Source organism: Ranitomeya imitator, chromosome 2 (genome assembly GCF_032444005.1).
Source record: "Ranitomeya imitator isolate aRanImi1 chromosome 2, aRanImi1.pri, whole genome shotgun sequence".
Classification (NCBI taxonomy): domain Eukaryota; kingdom Metazoa; phylum Chordata; class Amphibia; order Anura; family Dendrobatidae; genus Ranitomeya; species Ranitomeya imitator.
In genome coordinates, this window is record NC_091283.1 from 607060143 (window position 1) to 607083990 (window position 23848).

General features: G+C 41.5%; 1 protein-coding gene across 1 annotated transcript in view; it reads right to left on the reverse strand.

Annotated features, from left to right (window-relative positions):
• Positions 1-23848, reverse strand: part of ANKFN1 (ankyrin repeat and fibronectin type III domain containing 1) — a 935619-nt gene that overhangs the window by 133833 nt on the left and 777938 nt on the right. Inside the window, exon 15 of the mRNA XM_069752446.1 lies at positions 5952-6118. Coding sequence (XP_069608547.1) covers positions 5952-6118 — 167 coding nt within the window. The remainder of the gene's footprint in view (positions 1-5951; positions 6119-23848) is intronic.

Sequence of the window (23848 nt, forward strand, 5' to 3'; positions counted from 1 at the left end):
CCACAACCCTAGCACACCCCTAACCCTAATCCTAAATGTAATCCCAACCATAGCCACAACCTTAACCCTATCCCAACCGTAACTTTAGCCAAACTCTAACTTTAGCCCAACCAAATTTTTCTACACCCAACAACAAAGTGTTGCCAGGAAAAATTGGTGTGTACAATGTGCACATTTTTTAAGCGATTTTATGTGCAATTTTGCAGTATTTTTGCTAGCAATTTTTTTAATAGGTGAAGAATGCTGAAAGAACTGACATGTTGTAGATTTGAAAAAAATGCTTTGCTCATTCAAGTCCACAAGGAAATAATAAGCATCGTGTGCATGAGATTTCAGAAATCTCATTCACTTTGCTGGTACTGTAAAATAAAAGTGCCAGGTTTGATGTGCAAAATATACAGTATAAGCACTGCAATTATGCCACATGTGAACATACAATAAAGTTTTACTTTAAGCCCAAACAGCTAAGCCTTGCTTTGTACAAATACGTTACCAACTACATAATTTTTGACTGCAGTCCTAGATATTCTGTATCCCATTATCTCAGCCTAAACCTTTGCACCCCCACCCCCATGCGATTATTTCTATATTTTATAAGAATTGTATTGTAGCACTTTGAGGGGTTTATGTTAATATTGTTTGGGTACTGTGTGGGGATATTTGGTCATTTTTACCATACATAGATAACATGTTGCTAATGTCCAGCTTAATGACTAGTGAGCTGGTCAACGGCCAGTATTTGTAGAAGTGATTAGATATAGGGTGTGAAGGAAAGATCTAAATGCTATGTTTTAGTCATATATTGGTGTGAAAAAGTGTTTGCCCGCTTCCTGATTTCCTATTCTTTTGTCACATGAAAATATTTCATATCAACAAACAAATATAAATAGTAGACAAATATAATACAATTAGACACAAAATTAAGTTTTGAAATGAAGGTCTTTATTATGAAGGAAAAAATAAATCCAAACCTACAGGGACCTCTGTGAAAAATTGATTGCCCCCTAAACTTAATAGCTGGTTGGGTCAGCCTTAGCAGGAACAACTGCAGTCAAGTATTTGCAATAACTGGCCATGAGTCTTTTACAACTCTCTGGAGGAATTTTGGCCACTCGTCTTTGCAGAAATGTTGTAATTTGGCCACAATGAAGGGTTTCTGAGCATGAACTGCCTTTCTAAGGTCAAGCCACTGCATTTCAATTGAACTTTGACTAGGTCACTGCAAAGTCTTGATTTTGTCTTTCTTAAGCGAATCAGAGGTGGACTTGCTGGTGTGTTTTGGATCATTGTCCTGCTGCATAACCCAAGTACGCTTCAGCTTGAGGTCACGAACACATGGCCGGTAGTGTTGAGCATTCCGATACCGCAAGTATCGGGTATCGGCCGATACTTGCGGTATCGGAATTCCGATACCGAGATCCGATATTTTTGTGATATCGGGTATCGGTATCGAATCAATAGGGATGTGTAAAATAAAGAATTAAAATAAAAAATATTGATATGCTCACCTCTCCGGCGGCCCCTGGACTTCACGCTGCTAACCGGGAGGCTTCTTTGTTTAAAAAGCGCGCCTTTCGGACCTGTGAATGACGTCCCGGCTTCTGATTGGTCGCGTGCCGCCCATGTGACTTGCACGCGACCAATCAGAGGCCGCGACGTCATTCGCAGGTCCTCAATTCCTAGAATTAGCAGTTTTGTGAATGAGAATGACGTCGCGGCTTCTGATTGGCCGCGTGCCGCCCATGTCTTGGGCTAAAGTTACGGTTGGGCTAAGGTTAGGGTTGTGGCTATGGTTGGGATTACAGTTAGGGTTGGTATTAGGGTTAGGGGTGTGTTATGGTTAGGTTTGTGGTTAGGGTTATGGTTATGGTTGGGATTAGGGTTAGGGTTGTGGTTAGGGTTATGGCTAGTGTTGAGATTAGGGTTAGGGGTGCATTGGGGTTAGGGTTGGAGTTAGAATTGGGGGGTTCCACTGTTTAGGTAAATCATGGGGCCTCCAAATGCGACATGGCCAATTTTGAGTTCAAAAAGTTAAACAGTGCTCCCTCTCGTCTAAGCCCAGCCATGCGCTCAAACAGTGGCTTTCCCCCACATACAGGGTATTGGCATACTCAGTAGAAATTACACAAATTACTCAACAAATATGGTCCATTTTCTCCAGATAACCTTGCAAAAATAAAAAAATTGGTTCCAAAATAATTTTTTGTGAAAAAGTAAAATGTTCATTTTTTCCTTCCACGTTGCTTTAGTTCTCATGCAATACCTTTAGGGTCAATAAACTTCTTTAATGTGGTTTTGCGCACCTTGAGGGGTGCAGTTTTTAGAATGGTGTCACTTTTGGGTATTTTCTGTTACATTCTGTTACCCCCAAACTCACTGAAATTGTGAGGTGGTCCCTTAAAAAAATGGTTTTGAAATTTTTGTTGGAAAAATGAAAAATCGCTGGTCAAATTTTAGCCCTTATAACGTTCTAACAAAAAAAATTATGTTTAGAAAATTGTGCTGATGTAAAGTTCACATGTGGGAAATGTTATTTATTAACTATTTTGTGCGACACCACTCTCTGATTTAAGGGTACAAAAAATAAAACTTTGAAAATTTCTGTTTTGTTCATGAATAGTGTTGAGCGATACCGTCCAATACTTGAAAGTATCGGTATCGGATAGTATCGGCCGATACCCGAAAAGTATCGGATATCGCCGATACCGATACCCAATACCAATACAAGTCAACGGGACACCAAGTATCGGAAGGTATCCTGATGGTTCCCAGGGTCTGAAGGAGAGGAAACTCTCCTTCAGGCCCTGGGATCCATATTAATGTGTAAAATAAAGAATTAAAATAAAAAATATTGATATAATTACCTCTCCGGAGGCCCCTGGACATCACCGCAGGTAACCGGCAGTCACTGGAGTAACATTTCTGGTCTAAGGTATGTCACAGATCTTCATGAGAACCCTTCGTTCCAGTGATGGGAAATCTTAATGTTTCAGCGCACCAAGAGATTTTGGACAATTCTTCCAACTTTGTGGGAACTGTTTGTGCTTCTGTGTTTCTGCGCCTCAGTGCACAAGATCCATAAAGGTATTGTTGAGTTTGATGTGGAAGAACATCACTGACCGCACAGAACTCTGACGTCTATCTCATCCAACACCTTTGGTATGAACTAAAACAGAGATTATGAGTCCGGTCCTCTCATCCAACATTCAATAATGTAAAAAAAAAAGTGGTTCAGTTAAGGGTGGGAACGTACCAGCAGGAGACTTTGTGTCCTTACTAGGGTGTTACTTTAATGGGCATATGACTATTTTTAGTTTTACCATGTTCAATAATAATAATAATCATCATCATAGCTGTTATTATTATTTCTTAATTTATTTAAGGCAATTTGATGAATATCAACAAGAATCATTTCTGTGCACTCTCTGTAGCCAAAGAAAATAATGTGGGCTGACTGTCTACGTTTATATGCAAAAATAGATATACAAATATACGTATACATTAAAATACTGTTAGCCCTGTGTTCTTTTTTTCACCCACTTGTAGACTTGCAAATTTATTTAATTAAAATGTGGTGGCTTTGGCATACATCTTGGATAATGATGCTATTGTTAAGTAATAAGACATGACAGGATGCCTTTTATTAAGCTGTTTACCCATGCCTCGGGTAGGCTGGGAAGCACAGAGTCAAAGGCCAAGTGATTTCAACCATCCGAGACGTGCTGAAAAGTGCCAATAAAACACAGTCGAGTGTGTTTCTCGTAATGTATTTTGGACCTGAGAATAAATGCAAGTCAGTGGGGAAGGCGTGCTGGAGACCTGAAATCTAATAGGGGTGTGTGTACCAATGCGGTGAGCTCAGGTGATAATATAGGGACGTAAAATCCACATTCTTTAGAGTGGTATTAAAGTATAAATAGGATTAAAACTATCATTCACATACATATATTGAGTGAAAAAATTTGCATTGAATACTTAGAATAGCATGCTTTCCTTCCTACAGTTAGTATTACTACACCAAGTATTATAGTCAGGAGCCTCGGAAGAAATACATTTCTGTGGAATGCTCTAAAATTAACTTTCCAACATAGTTCTTGGTTTAAAGCTTTTCTATTAATACCTACAGAACCATGAGGAAACTAAAGAGGACGCTATCAGATTGTGAACTTAAGGGGACGTTTTCAGAATCAAGACTTATAAACTGTCCACTAGATAAGGGATAAGTGGAATTGGTGCAATTCGATTCTCAAGACCTGGTCGTTAATATGCCGTTGATATCAGGAGCCCTGACAACTACCTCCAAGCATCAACGGCTCTTACTTTGACTAGCCAGTCTGACACAATGTTATAAATAAGATATGAAACGCAGGTGGTAGGCCAGCTAATCAAAAGAGGAGATACAGATGTCATCAGGTAAGAGGCGGTACTCAGGGATCTCGTTCAGCATTGACGTGTTTATGACATGGCCATGGACTGGGTCTCATGAATTAATTTGCACCAACTCTAGTGATAACTGTCTGATCATTAGGAATCCTACACAAACAAGCATGAGACAGCCTGGAGGAATGTCTCCTTGTTGACACCAAGAGGTTGAAGAAGAGGAAAACAACCACACTCTCACAAATTATTCAGGTATTTTAGTGAAGAATTTTTATTCATGTAGCAAGCACAAAAACACGTAATGTGGTGTATGGGGACGTAGACTTTTTGATCTGTCCTGAGTCTTTGTCACATAGTTGATGTGCCCAATAATGAAGAGGAGAGCCTGAAATAAGAGCATTGTGCTCTAAGGTATAGAGTGTCAGATATGGGGACAAACGTTTTGACCCATCTCAGGCTTTCTGTCACATAGTTGTTCTGTCCAATAATGAGGAGGAGAGCTTGAAGTAGGTGTAGTATGCTCTGAAGTATAATGTGTCAGGTATGACGACATAAACATTTTAACCCATCCTAGGTTAAGATGAGCAAATCCGATCTTAAAAGTTCGGCATTCATACAGGACAGTTAGTGACAGGTGCTAAACGCCGAACATGGACTTTCCCAGGAAGTCCATTGCAATGTTTAGAGATCTGAGGGAAAAGAGAGAGACCCAAAGTTCGGGGTCTCCATTGTTCTCAATAGGGTTCAGGTTCTGGTTCATGTACGGGTGCAGTTTTGGTACATGAACCAAATGTTTGAATAAAGTTCGGGTCGGGTACCAATACCCGAACTTCCATGGGTCTGTTCATACTTAGTCCCGTGTCTTTGTTACATAGTCGTTGTGCCAAATAATGAGGAGGAGAGATTGAAGTAAGAGAGGCATGCACTGAGGTATATCATGTCATGCTATATCTCAACACACATTGAGCTTACTTCAAGCTCTCCTCCTCATTGTCGGACACAGTGACTATGTGGCAAAGACCTTGGACTGATTGAAACATTTTGTCCTCATATATCTCACATATTTTTATGCTTGCTTCACAAATAACAATTATTTGCGGAAATATCTAAAGAAATCATGGGATTGCAGTTGTTTTCCTCTTCTATATCTTGGGATCGTTACCTAGATCAACCAGCACCTTCTAACAGCATTGCGTACCCACCAATATTCTTCACTCCGTGTTGACACCAGCACTGACAGTCATAATGAGGGGACAGGTGGCTACAACTGCAATCTGCTCACTCCATTTTACAGTCATTTGATAATAACGCAGCAATGGAGGGGTTATCTGTCAGCATCAGAACTTGCTCCAATTCAAGCAGTTGTGCTCCTCACCTGCCGCTGATGAGTACACCAAAAGCAATCATGAGATGTCAGGGTGCAGCATCTGACATTCACTGGTCAGGAAAGGGTTAGTAGTATAATATTTTAGGATGTCTAGCTTGTATTATAATTTAAGAAAACTGACACGTGCACATCAAATGGTAAAATTGTGTACAGAATGTATATTTCTGGCCACTTCTAGCCATACCTGTACATAGTCTAAGACTTGCTGGTGTCTCTGCTTCGCCGCTCCAACTTCCTCATCTGTAATTGCTTCTCGCAAAGCCTGCTGAGAAATTAAGGAGTCCAGCTCTACTATTGCAGACAGGCGGCAATACAAGTTGATGAACTTCTCTTTGAAGCAGAAAAAGTGAACTGTAATAAAAAAAAGAATAGCTATCAATATTCAATATTAGAGAAGCATCGAGGCTCTGTGGTTAGCACTAGCTCCTATGCAGCAACGTGATTCAGATTTTTTTTCTACTTTCCATGACTAAGTCTGAGACAGGGAATCTGGGCCCAAGTGGGGACAAGAACCATATGAGCATTGGGAAAAATTAATATTTAGGATTCCCTACATACACATATGATATCAGAGAGCAAATCAAGGCCTCAATTTATCAAGACTGGCAATTCTCCCGCCAGTCTTAAAAAGGGATCATGGTGGAATCAAACTCTCCTGATTCATGAATCTGGAGCGTCTGACGAGTGGTCAGTGCCACGCCAGAAATTTTACTAGTAATATTTTGGAACGCTACAGCTTGTCATTCCCCCTACCGCCCCCCGTTCTGCCCCAGCTCCACCCATTTTTGCAAAACTGTCACAAAAGTCATTATATTTTTGGGCGACTCTGAGATGTATCAAAATGTTGCGATTTTTTTCACAGCAATTTATGCCAGATTTCTTGTGAAATTGTTTTCATGAATCGGAAAAATAGTGTATTAATACAACCGCTAAATTTTAAAAAAAGGATTTTGAACCCTATGTTCAGCCATTTTACCTTTCTCAATGTAAAAAAATCATAGTGAGACGTAATAATGTACAGTATATTTTGTATTATCTATGTAAAAAGTGCAAAACCTGAAGAAGATGCTGGCATGCCTGAAAGTAGAAAATTATCGGCTTAAAAGGGATGCTCATGATTAGGAGAAAAAATTGCAGGGGTATAATAAAAAATGGATACCACACTCCAAAGACATACTAATGGTGAATAGTGATGAGAGAAAGTGCTCGGATAAGGCCTTATCCGAGCATGCTCATGTGCTAATTGAGTGTCTTTGGCGTGCTCGAAAAATATGTTAGAGTCCCTGCGGCGGCATGTCTCACGGCTGTTCGGCAGCCTCAACACATGCAGGGATTGCCTGTTTGTTAGCCATTGAACAGCTGCAAAACATGCAAGTGCGGAGACTGGAACATATTCTAGCACTCGGTTAGCACTCGAGCATTCTCAGATAACACCTAATCCCAGCATTTTCGCTCATTAGTAATGGTGAACATTAAAGCAGCAGCCTGAACGGAGTGGTATGCTTAGATATGTCAGTAATGCTTCTTCTCATATATCTACAGTTCTGGCAAAAAATTAAGAGACCACTGCAAAATTTTCAGTTTGTCTGATTTTTCTCTTTATAGGTACGGTATATTTTTGAGTAAAATGTAAATTATTCTTTTATTCTATAAACTACTGACAACATGTCTTCGAAACTCCAAGCACTAAATTTTGTATTTATTTTCAGAAAATGAGAAAATAAAATAACAAAAAAATGCAGTGCTTGCAGACCTCAAATAATGCTAAGAAAACAAGTTCATAATCATTTAGAAACAACAATACTAATGTTATAGCTCAGGAAGAGTTCAGGAAACAATATTTTGTGTAATAACCATGATTTTTTTTAGTCATAGCTTTCATGCATCTTGGCATGCTTTCCACCAGTCTTTCACACTGCTTTTGGGTGACCTTATACCACGTGGTACAAAAATTTAGGCAGTTCTTTGTTTGATGGCTTGTGACTATCCATCATCCTCCTGATTACATTCCAGAGGTTTTCAATGGGGTTCAGGTCTGGAGATTGGGCTGCCCATGACAGGGATTTGATGTGGTCCTTCATCCACACCTTGATGGACCTAGCTGTGTGGCATGGCGCATTGTCCTGCTGGAAAAACCAGTCCTGAGAGTAGGGGAACATTGCCTGAGCAGAAGGAAGCAACTGTTTTTCCAGGATAACCTTGTATGCAGCTTGATTCATATGTCCTTCACAAAGATTAACCTGCCCAATTCCAGGTTTACAACACCAAAAAATGGAGTTCCATACACCGAGTAAAAAATTATATAAAGTTTATTGTAAACATACGAAAATAGTTAATCCTAAGTTAACAAACAAAGAGACAAAAAAGAGACCCTAGTAAAAATCAAGTGAAACTTGAGCATAAACATCACTAAACATCACCATGGTATTAATAGTGTATCATTAATGGTCATGTGAACTACCAATGCATCCAGCATAAATTATAGCATGGTTCACATGCCTATCTATATTGCTCCTGGAACTAAATGTCATCAGTACCAAATAGTCCCCTCAGATTGTTCTATGGATCAGTGCCGTCACTGAGAAGAGTAAAGTAAGTATTGACACTTCTAATAAAGCAGGAGCTTACCTATGGTGAGTGTGATGTGATGCCCAGGGACCGGATCCACCCCTTGACGCGCGTTTCGCGGAAGCTTTTTCAGAAAGGGATTGTGCCGAGCTCACCCCATGCTGGCGTCTTTATAGTGCCACTGATTATGTGCAGCGTCCTCATCTATGCAGTTGTAAATGTTTTTGTTTTTTATCCTTTTATGTTTTTTTTTCTCTTTATTTATACTTTTTGCTATATCCCTAGATCAAGCTCTCTCTATGTACGTATCTTGTTGGTGCCACTATACCTTATAATAAAACGCGGTGAGGATACTTCATTAATCCAATGAGGATGGTTAAAGCATGAATATATGGAATTGGATCTTTCCTCAGGGATGAAGATACTGATGTAGCTCGGGGTTCTGAGGGAATGGGGGGGTGTATAGTGTTTGTATATATTGCACTATATGCACGTCAATATGACATGCATATATATTTTCATTTTATGTATGTTATGAATATTATTTTTGTAATATATTTCTTAACACGTATAATTGGTGTATTAATGTTGTCATATTTTTTATTGATATATTTTAATTCTACACCAATTTTAGTATAGATCGATGTTTTGTAATGTCCATATTCTATAATTCAGTATTGCATGATAAGATAGCACATGTCACGTATACACACCACTTATAATAAGGTCATTATTCATGCTTAATATTAATATCTTTGCACCCTGCACTTTATTATAAGAGTCATAGTCTCTATTTTTTATAGATCCTATATCTTGCACAAGCTTTGTCTTTTGTAGTGAATATTCTTTTTTCCCCCTTGCCTTTAACATCATGGCAATATCTTACATACATGTTCTACATCCACGGGGGTTCTATATCTCCGGTTCCATTCTTTTAAATACCTTTACATGACTTGAACCCTGCCTCTAGGAGCCTGTTATGAACTGCTCTTGCCGCGCACTTCACCCCAGCTGCCATTTGCCATTCCTTTTGTAGGTCACTTGATGTCATCCTACGGCTGCTGAGTGACATTCGAATAAGATAATGGTCATCCCGGTGGAGAGTCGTTTTCGCCCTCTGCCGGTCTGTAGCTTTGTTGTTCCCATTGTCTGCTGCCTGACCTTGTTGTAATGGATTGCCGTCTTGAAGGCAACATAACGCTCACTGTGTCCCTTTGCTAGTACAGCCAGAATTGAGCCCTTCTTTTCCTCACTCAACACTTTTCTTTTCAATTCCTTTGGCATGGTTAAAAGATTTTTTTTCATTCCTATTACTTTTGGGATATTACTATCACATGTTTTGCCATCCAGCTTGTCCTATTGCAAGAGGATTGTGAACACTGGGAGGGTGCTTTATTCACAGGAACAAAGAAGGTTTTCTAAAAAAAAACTATTTCAATTTCACTGGACTTATATCAGGGAATATTCACATGAACACTACAATTAGTGCATGACTTTCCATGTATGACTTGTGACGATGTGGGGGACCAGCAGTGACAGCACAATGAATGATGGACGGACGTCAACATCACTGCACCACTAGCTGGGACCACCAAAGTGACTGAATGGAAATGATGTAAGAGTCAATGTATATTGCTTACATAGTATAACATTCCTTTTTCTGGCCACGTTTTGTAAAATCATGGAAAATCTGATGCAGAAACTAATTGAAAAACCTTAATTAGATGATATGTGTGAATTAAGTAGTATAATTGTGACTAAAAGCGAATAATCTTAACGTTCATCGTGACTGCACAAAGAGTGATCAACGCACAAATAAAACAATAAAACTATGGCCCTATTCAATGAATGAATTAAAATGATTTCATTCATTTTTATTTTCTTCACCTGATTTTGAGTCTTAACCGTCATCATGGTCGATCATATTGCAAAATCCTTCTGTCGGTGGCCAGTTGTAGTAAGAGTAATGGGTCGCCATTACGTCTGGAGAAGTCGGTCTTATAGTTCATGGGTTTATTAACCCCTTCTTTCCTTTTCAAAAGTGAAAGTTTTCATTCTAACGCAGGTAAATGTTAGAGGTTTCCTCCTTACACAATACGTTGCAGTATTCTTTTTTTTCTTCTTTTCAATCAATTCGCCTTTTTGTTAATGTATGTGTAACCCTGTAAATATTCTTGCTTCAGAATTAATTCATTTTGCTGGCTGTACACTTGATTTATGGAGAGTAATATGATTGATTAATTAGACGTGTACTTTTCCATGTTTGGAGAAGGTATAAATTGCTGAATGTTTTTATAGTCTTGTTTTAGTCTTGATGAAGAACTCGGGCTGACATGCTTATTCTGCAACTGTAATACATTATTTAATGAAAAAGAGTAGGCTGTTCTCTTTTCATGTAATAATAATAATGTTTATTTTGGCTCGTGGAGTCAGTGCCACGTTAGTCTGCTGAAAGAACAATTCGTATAAGGAGACAACATTTTCATGATGTCTGAAGCAATGAAGTTTTATGGAGAAAATATCATCTGAGTTGTAAAATCAATTGCAATACTGTAACATATATAAATACACTCATTGATCATTGAAATTTTAGTACCAAGAAGAAAAAGACTTGGAATTATGGAAATCTTAGGATTGATCGACAGGTTAATGATATGGAAGTGATAAAAAAAATGGAAACATTTTTCGAAACATCTTCATTAATTCATTATCGAGAATGAGCACTGAAATTCACGTACACACTTTGGAATATAACCAATCCATCAGATATGGTTGTTTTCTAACCTCTAGATTAGTACAGTAGGTTGCTTGCCTTGGCACATGTCCGGTGGAAACTTTTCATGTTGTGCCATCATGAAGTTCCATGGGTAATTTAAGTAAGACAGTGATAAGAGCATTTATTTAGCAGCTTAAAGTGCTATAAAGGTCATCAGCCATCCACAGGATCGGTGATAGCTCTTTGACTGGTGGGGGATTCATCCCCTGAAACCTTCACTGATCTCCAATGATCATTATGTGAATAGAGTGGAAATGTTCATGCACAAACCCAACTTTATTCACTTTCCATGGGACTGCTGGAGATAGCCAAGCACTTTACTTGGCTTTCACTGTCAGTCTCATAGAAAATATGAGAAATGATGGTCTACTTCATAAAAGGGACATAAGTCTCCTGTTTTGGTGACCAGCAGAGGTCTCAGCAGCCGGACACACACCGATTGCAGGGCAAGGAACCGTTATTACCCATCTCGTGGTTAAGTGATAATTTCTTCTTACCAGTATAACCATTTAAGAATGGATGTTAAAGTGGTAAGTAAATAGAAAGTGTATATATTTATTGAAACTTTTTATCACAATAATCACAAATATGAAAACTGGCTGCACTGAGAAAACACAAAAACCACAGCACATCCAACAAAGTCCCAGATGCTGGACACAATTGAAAAGACATCAAAATTTCAAAACTGTCATTTAGTCAATACAAACATGCACAAAACTTTGTTTTGTAGTGAAAATAAGGATACATTCTTCAATAGTGACGTAATGTACTACGCGTTGAGAAAATAGTGTTTATTATACTCGCAAACATAATAAAGTTCAAATAGCAAAGGATCAATACAGTAAACTCCTATCTGATTCACATTTTTGCTATATATGACAAAACGGTGAAATTCTGCAGGAGGTAATTACAGTATGTGTGCTTTCTAAAATTTTACATAGTTGCATAGGTTGAAAAAAGACCTAGGTCCATCAAGGATAACCTTCCTCCAATTATACATTTTGTCACTACATTATCTATAACCCACAATGTTCTGTGTACTGAAGAAATCGTGCAGCTGTTTTAGTGTCTGCCATTACTACCTCTTGTGGTCGGGCATTTCACAGTCTGACTGCCCTATCTGTAAAGAACCCTCTCCTGTTTAGATGCCGGAATGGCCTTTTTTCCACCCGTAATGAATGCCCCCTGGTCCTTAGTATGGTCTTTGGAAGGAATAAGTCTTGCGCCAGTCCTTTGTACTGACTACACATATATTTATACATATAAATGAGATCCATTCTGAGGCATCTTTTTTCTAAGCTAAACAAACTCAACTTTTCCAACCTTTCATCATATGAGAGGCCTTCCATCCCTTGAAATAATCTAGTTGCCCACCTTTGAACTGATTCTAACTTCTGATCTGTTGGGATCGTTAGATTTTATCTCTCCTTTTATACACCCTAAAATCTTGTTTCGTTTTTTGAAGGGGTAACGTTTCTCCTTGTGGAGATTGATATGCCAAGCCTGGTATGCTAATGTCACTCTCCACAAATAGAAGCGTTATCTTGTCAAGCCCAATCAGAACGAGATCTCGAGCTTTGCATTAATGACCAGCACCTGGAAACACAGCATCTGCAAATTGAGATTGTGGCTTGGCTTTTATCCTAAAGGTACTGTCACACTAGACGATATCGCTAGCGATCCATGACGTTGCAGCGTCCTCGCTAGCGATATCGTCCAGTGTGACAGGCAGTAGCGATCAGGCCCCTGCTGGGAGATCGCTGGTCGGGGAAGAAAGTCCAGAACTTTATTTTGTCGCTGGACTCCCCGTAGACATCGCTGAATCGGCGTGTGTGACACCGATTCAGCGATGTCTTTGCTGGTAACCAGGGTAAACATCGGGTAACTAAGCACAGGGCCGCGCTTAGTAACCCGATGTTTACCCTGGTTACCATCCTAAAAGTAAAAAAACAAACACTACATACTTACCTACCGCTCTCTGTCCTCCAGCGCTGTGCTCTGCACTCCTCCTGCTCTGGCTGTGAGCGTCGGTCAGCCGGAAAGCAGAGCGGTGACGTCACCGCTCTGCTTTCTGGCTGCCCGGCGCTCACAGCCAGACCAGAGAAGCAGAGCGCCGAGGACAGACAGCGGAAGGTAAGTATGTAGCGTTTGTTTTTTTACTTTTTAGGATGGTAACCAGGGTAAACATCGGGTTACTAAGCGCGGCCCTGCGCTTAGTTACCCGATGTTTACCCTGGTTACCGGGGACCTCGGGATCGTTGGTCGCTGGAGAGCTGTCTGTGTGACAGCTCTCCAGCGACCAAACAGCGACGCTGCAGCGATCCGGATCGTTGTCGGTATCGCTGCAGCGTCGCTATGTGTGACGGTACCTTTAGTCATGTGGCAAGGTTCGTCAAAGGGTTGATATTGACTTTTAGGCTTGCATCCTCCAACAGCTGGCACTAGAGTTCTAGTCCTCTTCCTCTCTGAAGAGGCAATTTACACACTAACATTTTGAAGGAATTTCTATACATATACATAGTGAAAACTTGGTATCTAATTTGTCTTCCTTGTGAAGTCTGACAAATCTCAAATCGCCTGTGTTGGATTTAACTTAGGAGACTCGGAGGATTGGTAATGTGATAGTTTTATAATATGTTGGTTCAACTAGGTGCAAACCAAACTGGATAGTGAGTTGTACAATGCTCTCCTAGCTGGTCTGCTTCAGTAACTGTATATTCAATAATCTATAAATTCTGCAGCATCTGCTTTTCCACCATGTGTTGCCTGGCTCCTCTGGTATTCTTGCTAGAAATGAATGTCTAAAATGACAACTGAATGTTACCAGCTATGGATGGTATACACTCTTACATTGTTCAATCAGTGTTTCAGACTGTGTAAGAAAGGAGTTGGTAACACCAAGTTGTTAATGTATTCCTTAATTTCTAGGACAAATAACAGAGAAAAAAAAACAACACAGTTACAATAAAGATGCTCTAGTATTCTTATCTTATGAGGAATTCAAGTAAATGCTAAACCTGAGATGCCAGGAGAACAAACAGGCACTCTTTAAAGTGGGTCTGTCACTAGACTACTGTTATGAACTGGAGGTTTAGGAGCAACATGGGACAAGCTCTGAAGGAAGTGGTACCTGTACTGACCGCAGTCCCTAAGCTCAACACAACACTAGAAGTAGCCGTGGGATGCTCCTGACACTCCCTAGGCACCTCGTCACAGCCTGAGAACTAACTACCCCTAAAGATAGAAACAGGAAAACTATCTTGCCTCAGAGAAAATCCCCAAAGGATAGATAGCCCCCCACAAGTAATGACTGTGACTGGAGAGGGAAAAGACATACACAGAATGAATCCAGGATGTAGCACAGGAGGCCAGTCTAGCTAGATAGATAGGACAGGATGGAATACTGTGCGGTCAGTATAAAACACTACAAAAAATCCACACAGAGTTTACAAGAATCTCCACACCTGACTAAAGGTGTGGAGGGTAAATCTGCTTCCCAGAGCTTCCAGCTTCACAGAATTAATTCATACTGACAAGCTGGACAAAATATAGAAAGCACGGAACGGATAAGTCCACAACCTGTGGACAGAAAAGAGCAAGCAAGGACTTAACTTTGCTGAACTTGTCAGGATAACAGGGAAATCCAAAAGAGATGTGAATCCAACCAGGAACCATTGACAAGTGGCACTGGCTGAAGGGAAGAGCCAGGCAAAAATAGCCGCGCAAAAAGACAATCAGTGGAAGCAGCTGCAGACTGCTAAATCCAAGGAGCAGCCATACCACTTAAAATCACCGGAGGGAGCCCAAGAGCAGAACTCACAAAAGTGCCACTTCGAACCACCGGAGGGAGCCCAAGAGCGGAATTCACAACAGACTACACCATACAAATTGCATACATTGTTAAATAGATCTATGACCTGATGAGGCTAGTTTACTTAATTCGAAAATGCACATATTAAAATAGCTGCATAATCCTTTTATAAACATTGACTAGATGGTGGCCTGATTCTAACGCATCGGGTATTCTAAAATATGCATGTCCACATAGTATATTGCCCAGCCACATAGTATATTGCCCAGCCACGTAATATATTGCACAGCCCAGGTAGTATATTGCACAGCCCACGTAGTATATTGCCCAACCACATAGTATATTGCCCAGCCACGTAGTATATTGCCCAGTGATGTAGTATATTGCACAGCCCACGTAGTATATTGTCCAACCACATTGTATATTGCCCAACCACATAGTATTTTGCCCAGCCACGTAGTATATTGCCCAGTCATGTAGTATATTGCCCAGCCACATAGTATATTGCCCAGCCACGTAGTATATTGACCAGTCACGTAGTATATTGCTCAACCACATAGTATATTGCCCAGCCACATAGTACATTGCCCAGTCACGTAGTATATTGCACAGCCCACGTAGTATATTGCCCAACCACATAGTATATTGCCCAGCCACGTAGTATATTGCCAGCTACGTAGTACAGTATATTGCCCAGTGATGTAGTATATTGCCCAGCGATGTAGTATATTGCCCAGTCACGTGGTATATTGCCCAGTCACGTGGTATATTGCCCAGTCACGTAGTATATTGCCTAGCTACGTAGTATATTGCCCAGCCACGTAGTATATTGCTCAGTCACGTAGTATATTGCCCAAAGTAGTATATTGCACAGCGACGTAGTATATTGCCTAGCCACGTAGTATATTGCCCAGCCACGTAGTATATTGCCCAGTCACGTTGTATATTGGCCAGCTACATAGTATATTGCCCAGTCACGTAGTATATTGCACAGTGACATAGTATACAGCAAAGACACGTAGTATATTGCCCAGCCACGTAGTATATTGCCCAGCCACGTAGTATATTGCCCAGCCACGTAGTATATTGCCCAGTCACGTAGTATATTGCCCAGCCACGTAGTATATTGCCCAGTCACGTAGTATATTGCCCAGTCACATAGTATATTGCCCAGTCACGTAGTATATTGCCCAAAGTAGTATATTGCACAGCGACGTAGTATATTGCCTAGCCACGTAGTATATTGCCCAGCCACGTAGTATATTGCCCAGTCACGTTGTATATTGGCCAGCTACATAGTATATTGCCCAGTCACGTAGTATATTGCACAGTGACATAGTATACAGCAAAGACACGTAGTATATTGCCCAGCCACATGGTATATTGCCCAGCTACATAGTATACAGCACAGAGCCACGTAGTATACTGCCCAGTCACGTAGTATATAGCACAGCTCACGCAGTATATAACAGTGGCCACGTAATATATAGCACAGCCCACAGAGTATATAACACTGTCTATGTAGTATACAGCACAGAGCCACGTGGTATGTAACACAGCCCACGTAGTATACAGCAATGTGGGCACCATATCCCTGTTAAAAAAATAATTAAAATAAAAAATAGTTATATACTCACCTCCTGGGATCCAGCGGAGCTCCGGCGATATGCACACGGCTGCCGCCATCATCCGTTCCCAGGATGCATTGCGAAATTACCCAGATGACTTAGCGGTCTCGTGAGACCACTAAGTCTTCTGGGTAATTTCGCAATGCATCGCCGGGAACGGAAGATGGCGGCCGGCGCGAGCAGCTCAGGGGACAATGGAGGGTGAGTATAGCAGGTTTTTTGTTTTTTTATTACTTTTAACATTACATTTTTTTTACTATTGATGCCGCATAGACAGCATCAATAGTAAAAGGTTGGGGACACACAGGGTTAATAGCGGTGGTAATGGAGTGCATTACCCGCGGCATAATGTGGTCTGTTACTGCCGGCATTAACCCTTTGTGAGCGGTGAGTGGAGGGGAGTATGTGAGCGCCGGGGCAGTGACTGCGGGGAGTAAGGCTAGGGTCACATTGCGTTAGTGCAATCCGTTTAGCGCTAGCGCTAGCGGATTGCGCTAACGCAATGTTTTTAAAGGGTCGCGTTTCGGGGTCGCGTTAACGTCCCCGCTCTCGCAGATCCCCGATCTGCGAGAGCGGGGAACGGACCTCGGGCGCGCCGCGGACGCTGCAAGCAGCGTCCGAGGCGCACTACAAAAGACCGGCGCGTCGCTAGCGCGTGCCGAAAATGACACGCGCTAGCAATGCGCTGGTACATTGCGGGCAATGGGAGCGCTAACGGACGCGTTGCATGGCGTTAATTTCGCCGTGCAACGCTGTCCGTTAGCGCTCTGACCAAAACGCAATGTGACCCCAGCCTAAGGAACGGCCATTTTCTTCCGGACTGTGCCCATCGCTGATTGGTCGTGGCTGTTTTGCCGTGACCAATCAGCGACTTGGATTTCCAGGACAGACAGAGGCCGTGACCAATGAATATCCGTGACAGACAGACAGAAAGACAGCCAGAAAGACAGACAGACAGACAGACGGAAGTGACCCTTAGACAATTATATAGTAGATATGTAGAGTGTACACAGAAAATTCTCATTTTAGTATTAGGTAGAGAAACTTCTGGCATAGATTTTCAAAGTAAGTACACTAGCCTGCATTGCTAAATCTGGTGACAAATTCACTTTAATAAATCATCAATCATACATAATAATCTTAATGCATCATCAATAGTGTCATCCATCAGCAAAACATAGCAACACTGCCATGCATCGTTATTATACTTCCTTCACTTTATGTAAATCTTACAAAGATCATTTGGACATAAAATATGAAATCTGATGTCAGCAGACTTAGACCTCATTCTAAAGTGAATATTTTACATGAAGTTTATGTTTTCACAGCTAGGGAGTTTTAGGGGTAAAGTTTATATCTGTGGAGAGTGCCAAGCCATGCAATGCTCCTCTGGGAATTTATAAATTCAAATAACGTCTTCAGAGAGAAAGAATACTCTATGAACTCTAGAGCCATCGTTTGGAATTAGCAATCCTGAAATTCAGTAATGACTCTTCTAAGGACCTTTTTACTGTCATGCATCTGGGATTTAATATTTCAACATGTATTTTGTGGTCTGCTTCACGGTTTGCCAAGACAATACAGATACACTGTTTCTCTGAGTGTTTAGTTTTGTTACACCTGCTTCAGTCTTGTTAGGGTAACAGGTGTTTTCATTTACTCATTTCCCTATCACCTCTCGGGTGAGGATTTATATACTTTCCCCTTGCTGGTAATTCCTACTGGTTATAATCTCATTTGGATGTCCAGTCATACTGCTGTAATTTAAGACACTCAGTGAACGACCAGCTAGGGTTTATCCCTCTGCTGATTATCTTCTTTACCCTGCGCCTATCTTCTGCTTCTTTTTAGGGAGTAGACAGCATATTTTCTAACAGTACGTAAATAACCCTTTATTTTGTATTTTGTGATTTGCTTACTCACTCTGGGATCTCTTTCAATTTCAGAACATTTTCCCTTCTGTAGGTAATTTGCACTCTACTCTGCCCTATGGCTCTTTAGGCAAAATGTGAAGCACTCGACGGCCTTTCAGGCAGCATAGGTCCAAGTTGCTATTGTCTAATTTGTGGTTAGTGCTGTCTGAGCTTATGCAAGAACCCCTAGGGACTGAGTGGTCAGGATCTCTAATCTGTACATGAACTGTCAGGGTCGGTTGCAGTCCTTTAGTGTGTTACTTATTTTCCTGAGTGAGTTTCTATACTTTAATAAGAAGCCATACCAGAAACTATAATTGTGGACCCATGTTTTGTGGAGCTTTTGCGTCATCAGTGCAAAGCAGGAAAACTGATTGATTTTGACTAATTGATTTCTGCATATTTTAATTCCCAGAAAAACATTGTTTAGCTTATAAGTATCCTTACACCAACTTGGCTTTCTCTATGGGAGTAACTTTACCACTATAATTCTCTGTCAGAGGACTCACACCCAGCCATCCAGTTCTTTCACTTTGCACTGATGAGGGATAATCCTCTCCCCACCCCAACTCGAAACATGTCTGCAAATGGAATTTATGGCTAGGCTTCTTTCGGTTAAAGGGAACCTGTCACCCCGTTTTTTGAGATTGAGCTATAAATACTGTTAAATAGGGCCTGCGCTGTGTGTTACTATAGTGTATGTAGTGTACCCCGATTCCCCATGTATGCTGAGAAATACATTACCAAAGTCGCCGTTTTCGCCTGTCAATCAGGCTGGTCTGGTCAGGTGGGCGTGTTCACAGCGCTCTTTTCTTCCCCAGCTTTCCGTTGGTGGCGTAGTGGTGTGCGCATGTCCAGAGTTCCGACTTCCCTGCGCCCACGTGAAGACACAGCGCGCGATCTGCGCTGTAATCCCTTGCATCGGTGGGGGCGGCCATCTTCCTGGGGCCGCGCGTGCGCAGATGGAGTGCTCTGCTGCACGGGGCTTCAGGAAAATGGCCGCGGGCAGCCGCGCGTGCGCATTAGAGATCGCGGCGGCCATTTTCCCAAAGCCGAGATGCAAACTCGGCTTTGGGAAAATGGCCGCCGCGATCTCTAATGCGCACGCGCGGCTGCCCGCGGCCATTTTCCTGAAGCCCCGTGCAGCAGAGTACTCCATCTGCGCACGCGCGGCCACAGGAAGATGGCCGCCCCCACCGATGCAAGGGATTACAGCGCAGATCGCGCGCTGTGTCTTCACGTGGGCGCAGGGAAGTCGGAACTCTGGACATGCGCACACCACTACGCCACCAACGGAAAGCTGGGGAAGAAAAGAGTGCTGTGAACACGCCCACCTGACCAGACCAGCCTGATTGACAGGCGAAATCGGCGACTTTGGTAATGTATTTCTCAGCATACATGGGGAATCGGGGTACACTACATACACTATAGTAACACACAGCGCAGGCCCTATTTAACAGTATTTATAGCTCAATCTCAAAAAACGGGGTGACAGGTTCCCTTTAAGCCCGGATCAACATTGATTTTTAGGATTTCTACTTCCAAAATGTGGCACTAGAGTTCATGTTCTCTTCCTCTCTGAAGAGGCGAATTGCAGATAGAACACATTCTCATTATAGTGGTTGGGGCTGTTCACAAGTTCATGTTTTTGCAGACTAAGATACGTATGTTTTTAATCTCAATTATTTATTTATTTTACTCACTTATGTAGCACCATTAATTCCACAGCACTTTACAGACATTATCAGCACTGTTCCCATTGGGGCTTACAATCTAGATTTCCTTTACAATCTAGATTTCCTATCAGTATGTTTTTGGAGTATGGAAGGAAACTGGAGGAAACCCATGCAAACATGGTGAGAACATGCAAACTCCTTGCAGATGTTTTCCTTGGTGGGATTTAAAGGGAACCTGTTACCCCCAAAATCGAAAGTGAGCTAAGCCCACCGGCATCAGGGGCTTATCTACAGCATTCTGTAATGCTTCAGCTAAGCCCTCGATGTATCCTAAAAGATTAGAAAAAGAGGCTAGATTATACTCACCAAGGGGCGGTCCCAGTCCCGATCCGTTGGGTGTCGCGGTCCGGAGCTTTCTATCTTCATCAGATGATGTCCTCTTCTTATCTTCACGCTGTGGCTCCGGCACAGGCGTACTTTGTCTGCCCTGTTGAGAGCAGAGCAAAGTACTGCAATGCGCAGGTGCCGGGCCTCTCTGACCTTTCCCGGTGCCTGTGCACTGCAGTACTTTGCTCTGACCTCAACAGGGCAGACAAAGTACGCCTGCGCCGGAGCCGCAGTGTGAAGACAAGAAGAGGACGTCATTGTAAGAAGATGGGAGGCCCCGGACTGGACCGCGACGCCCATCGTACTGGGACCACCCCTGGGTGAGTATAATCTATCCTCCTTTTTCTCATCTTTCAGGATACATTGGGCGCTTATCTACAGCATCACAGAATGCTGTAGATAAGCCCCTGATGCTGGTGGGCTTAGCACTCCTTCGATTTTGGGGGTAACAGGTTCCCTTTAAACCCAGGACCCAAGCGATGCAAGGCTGCAGTGCTAACCACTGAGCCACAGTTCTGCCAAGATTAAATTTGCCAATGCTTGTCAGTGACAGTGCCATCCATGTGTCATCTGTTTACAGTCTTTTACTGTTTAATGAGTAGGAGCAGTGTAAAATCTGACAGGCTATATTCCCCCTGTTATATGCGTTTGTAGTCCATTTCCACAGCAGAAATGCACTGAAAACGTAAATGCCTGTGGATTATCTGAATTCAATGCAATCCTATAGGGAGAATCGACACATAAAATTCAGCATACGAGAAAGAGAAATTGACATTTTGCGGATTTAAAAAAAACACATCTTAGGTCAGTTTACGTACCGCGACAAAAAGCACAATGGGCAAGAGATTTCAATAAATCCTGTCCATCTTGCTGGAACTGTAAGACGCTGCGTTTTTTTGGTACACAGCATCAAAAATTCATTTTGGAAACGTAACCTTACTCTAACTAAACAGTGATTAAAATCTGATCCAACACGCTGTTGAAAATCGTATATAAAAAAAACACGTCTGAATGAAGCCTAAAGAAAGGATTTCATGTCTGCTACCTGCATTCCTTTACCTCAGCAATCTCTTACTTCCATCAGTCAGTAGTGGTTTAGTTGAAGCAAGTCAACCATGAAGACCTGATTCCCCCAGACTCCTCTGAACAGTTGATGTTTAGATGTGTCTCCTGCTCAATGAAGCAATTATATGGCCTCTAATTTGGAGTGTTATTAATAGGCCTCTAATCTTTAGCGCTATTTCTGAGGCTGATGGCGATTTTAATAAAAATATCCTGCAAAGTATAGAAGTATAGATAGCTCTTGTGTACTTCTTGTAGTGATCTTCATGTGGATCTGTTTCCTAGCACAGCTTTTCGTTTTACAATGTGCACTATCCGACTCCAATAAAAAAAAAATATGGCCCTATAACCTAAATACAAATTATAAAGGTTGAACTTGATAGACAAGTGTTTTTTCACTTAATAGCTATGTAAACTAATAAGAACTCCTCATACCTTCTTCTAATGCCACAGCAACATTTCTCATTTTTGCACTTTCGTTTTTTTCCCCACACTTGTTCCAAGAGTCATAACTTTTTTTTATTTTTCCAACTACATACAGTAGCTGTATTAATGGCTTGTTTTTTTGAGGGACAAGTTGTAATTTTTAAAGGACGCTATTCATCTGACCATATAATGTGCTGAAAAAAGGGAAAAAGCTCCAAGTGAGGTGAAATGGTTAAAAAAAGGCAAAACCGTCACTGTTTTATAGCTTTTTTTGCTTTTTCGACATTGATTGTGCAGTAAAAATTACATGGCAATATGATTTTTCAGGTCGAAGGAAGGTGATATCAAACACATAAGGTTATTTTTTTATCCTTTAGTGGTTTAAACCACTAAAGGATAAAATAAGTCTCCACACAGTATATAATAGCATAAGAATCTGCTGTTTGTGTGTGGTGGAACTGGTAAACTGACTAAATTCCCAACACAAGTTATTCCAGTAGTGGGGGGTATAAAAAAATATTTGGCCCTTTTCAATCTCAACATACCCCATCCTTTTTTCCTAATAGGACATTCTGAATGTACTTTTGATGACACTGGAAAAAAAAAAAAGAGAAAATATTATAAGTAGTTCCTAATAAATGTGAAGTTTTAGTCCGTCATTGGGCTTTGCCAAATTTGGGATTGAGTATAACAATGTTCTGTAAGTGAAGTAACAAGGATCAATTTGATCTTGGGAGCTGTATTACAGCTTGTATAATTATTTTATAATTATCTTGTACATATTTTTTCAATTGTCTCATATTGTAACATCTTTATATAACCATTTATAAACACTGCCTGAAACTTTTGATGGGGTATATTATTTAATACTAGTTCGTTCTTCCTGTTCTAAAACGTACCCTAAGTCTTCTGAAGGGAATTACGCTACTGTTTTGGGTTAGCTTCGGACCCATTTAATCGAAGCTGGTGGCAGCAATACCGTGTGCCGGCCTTTGGGTGTCGTTGTAGCGACTGCGGCATTGATAATTATTGTACCTGCCTGAGTGGGAGTAGTTAATCGCGTCGCTGCATCGTGCCCAATAGCCAGTACATAGCAGGCAGCCTTTCTGGTGACTAATTACCCCAGGTGCAGTACCTAATCTGACCTGAGAGTAAGGGGGCGCCAGAGAGCAGCAAGTAAAAAGGGGAACTGTAAGCGGGATATACATAAATCCCTGCAGTTCGTGGTATATTGAAGAGCAGTGGGATACCTAAAATAAGCCCCTGCTGTAAACTAAGGGTACCGTCACGCAGTGGCATTTTGATCGCTACGACGGCACGTTTCGTAACGTTCCAGCGATATAGTTACGATCTCACAGTGTCTGACACGCTCCTGCGATCAGGGACCCCGCTGAGAATCGTACGTCGTAGCAGATCGTTTGAAACTTTCTTTAGTCGTCTAATGTCCCGCTGTGGCGGCATGATCGCATGGTGTAACAAAGGTGTGCACGATATTGTATACGATGTGCGCATAGTAACCAATGGCTTCTACATCGCACATACGTCATGAACTTATCGATCCAGCGTCGTACATTGCAAAGTGTGACAGCAGTCTACGACGCTGGAGCGATATTGTTACGATGCTGGAGCGTCACGGATCGTGCCGTCGTAGCGATCAAAATGCCACTGTGTGACGGTACCCTAAGAGGTCAATAGCCTTGTGTGTGTTTTTCATCACATGGTGGAGTGGAGGGATAACTAAGATAAGCCCCCCTGCACATGTGATAGCCATCTGTTGGCCTAAAGTCACCCCGATCTGTGACGTGGGGGTGACGGTCACGGTGTGAATCGTGAC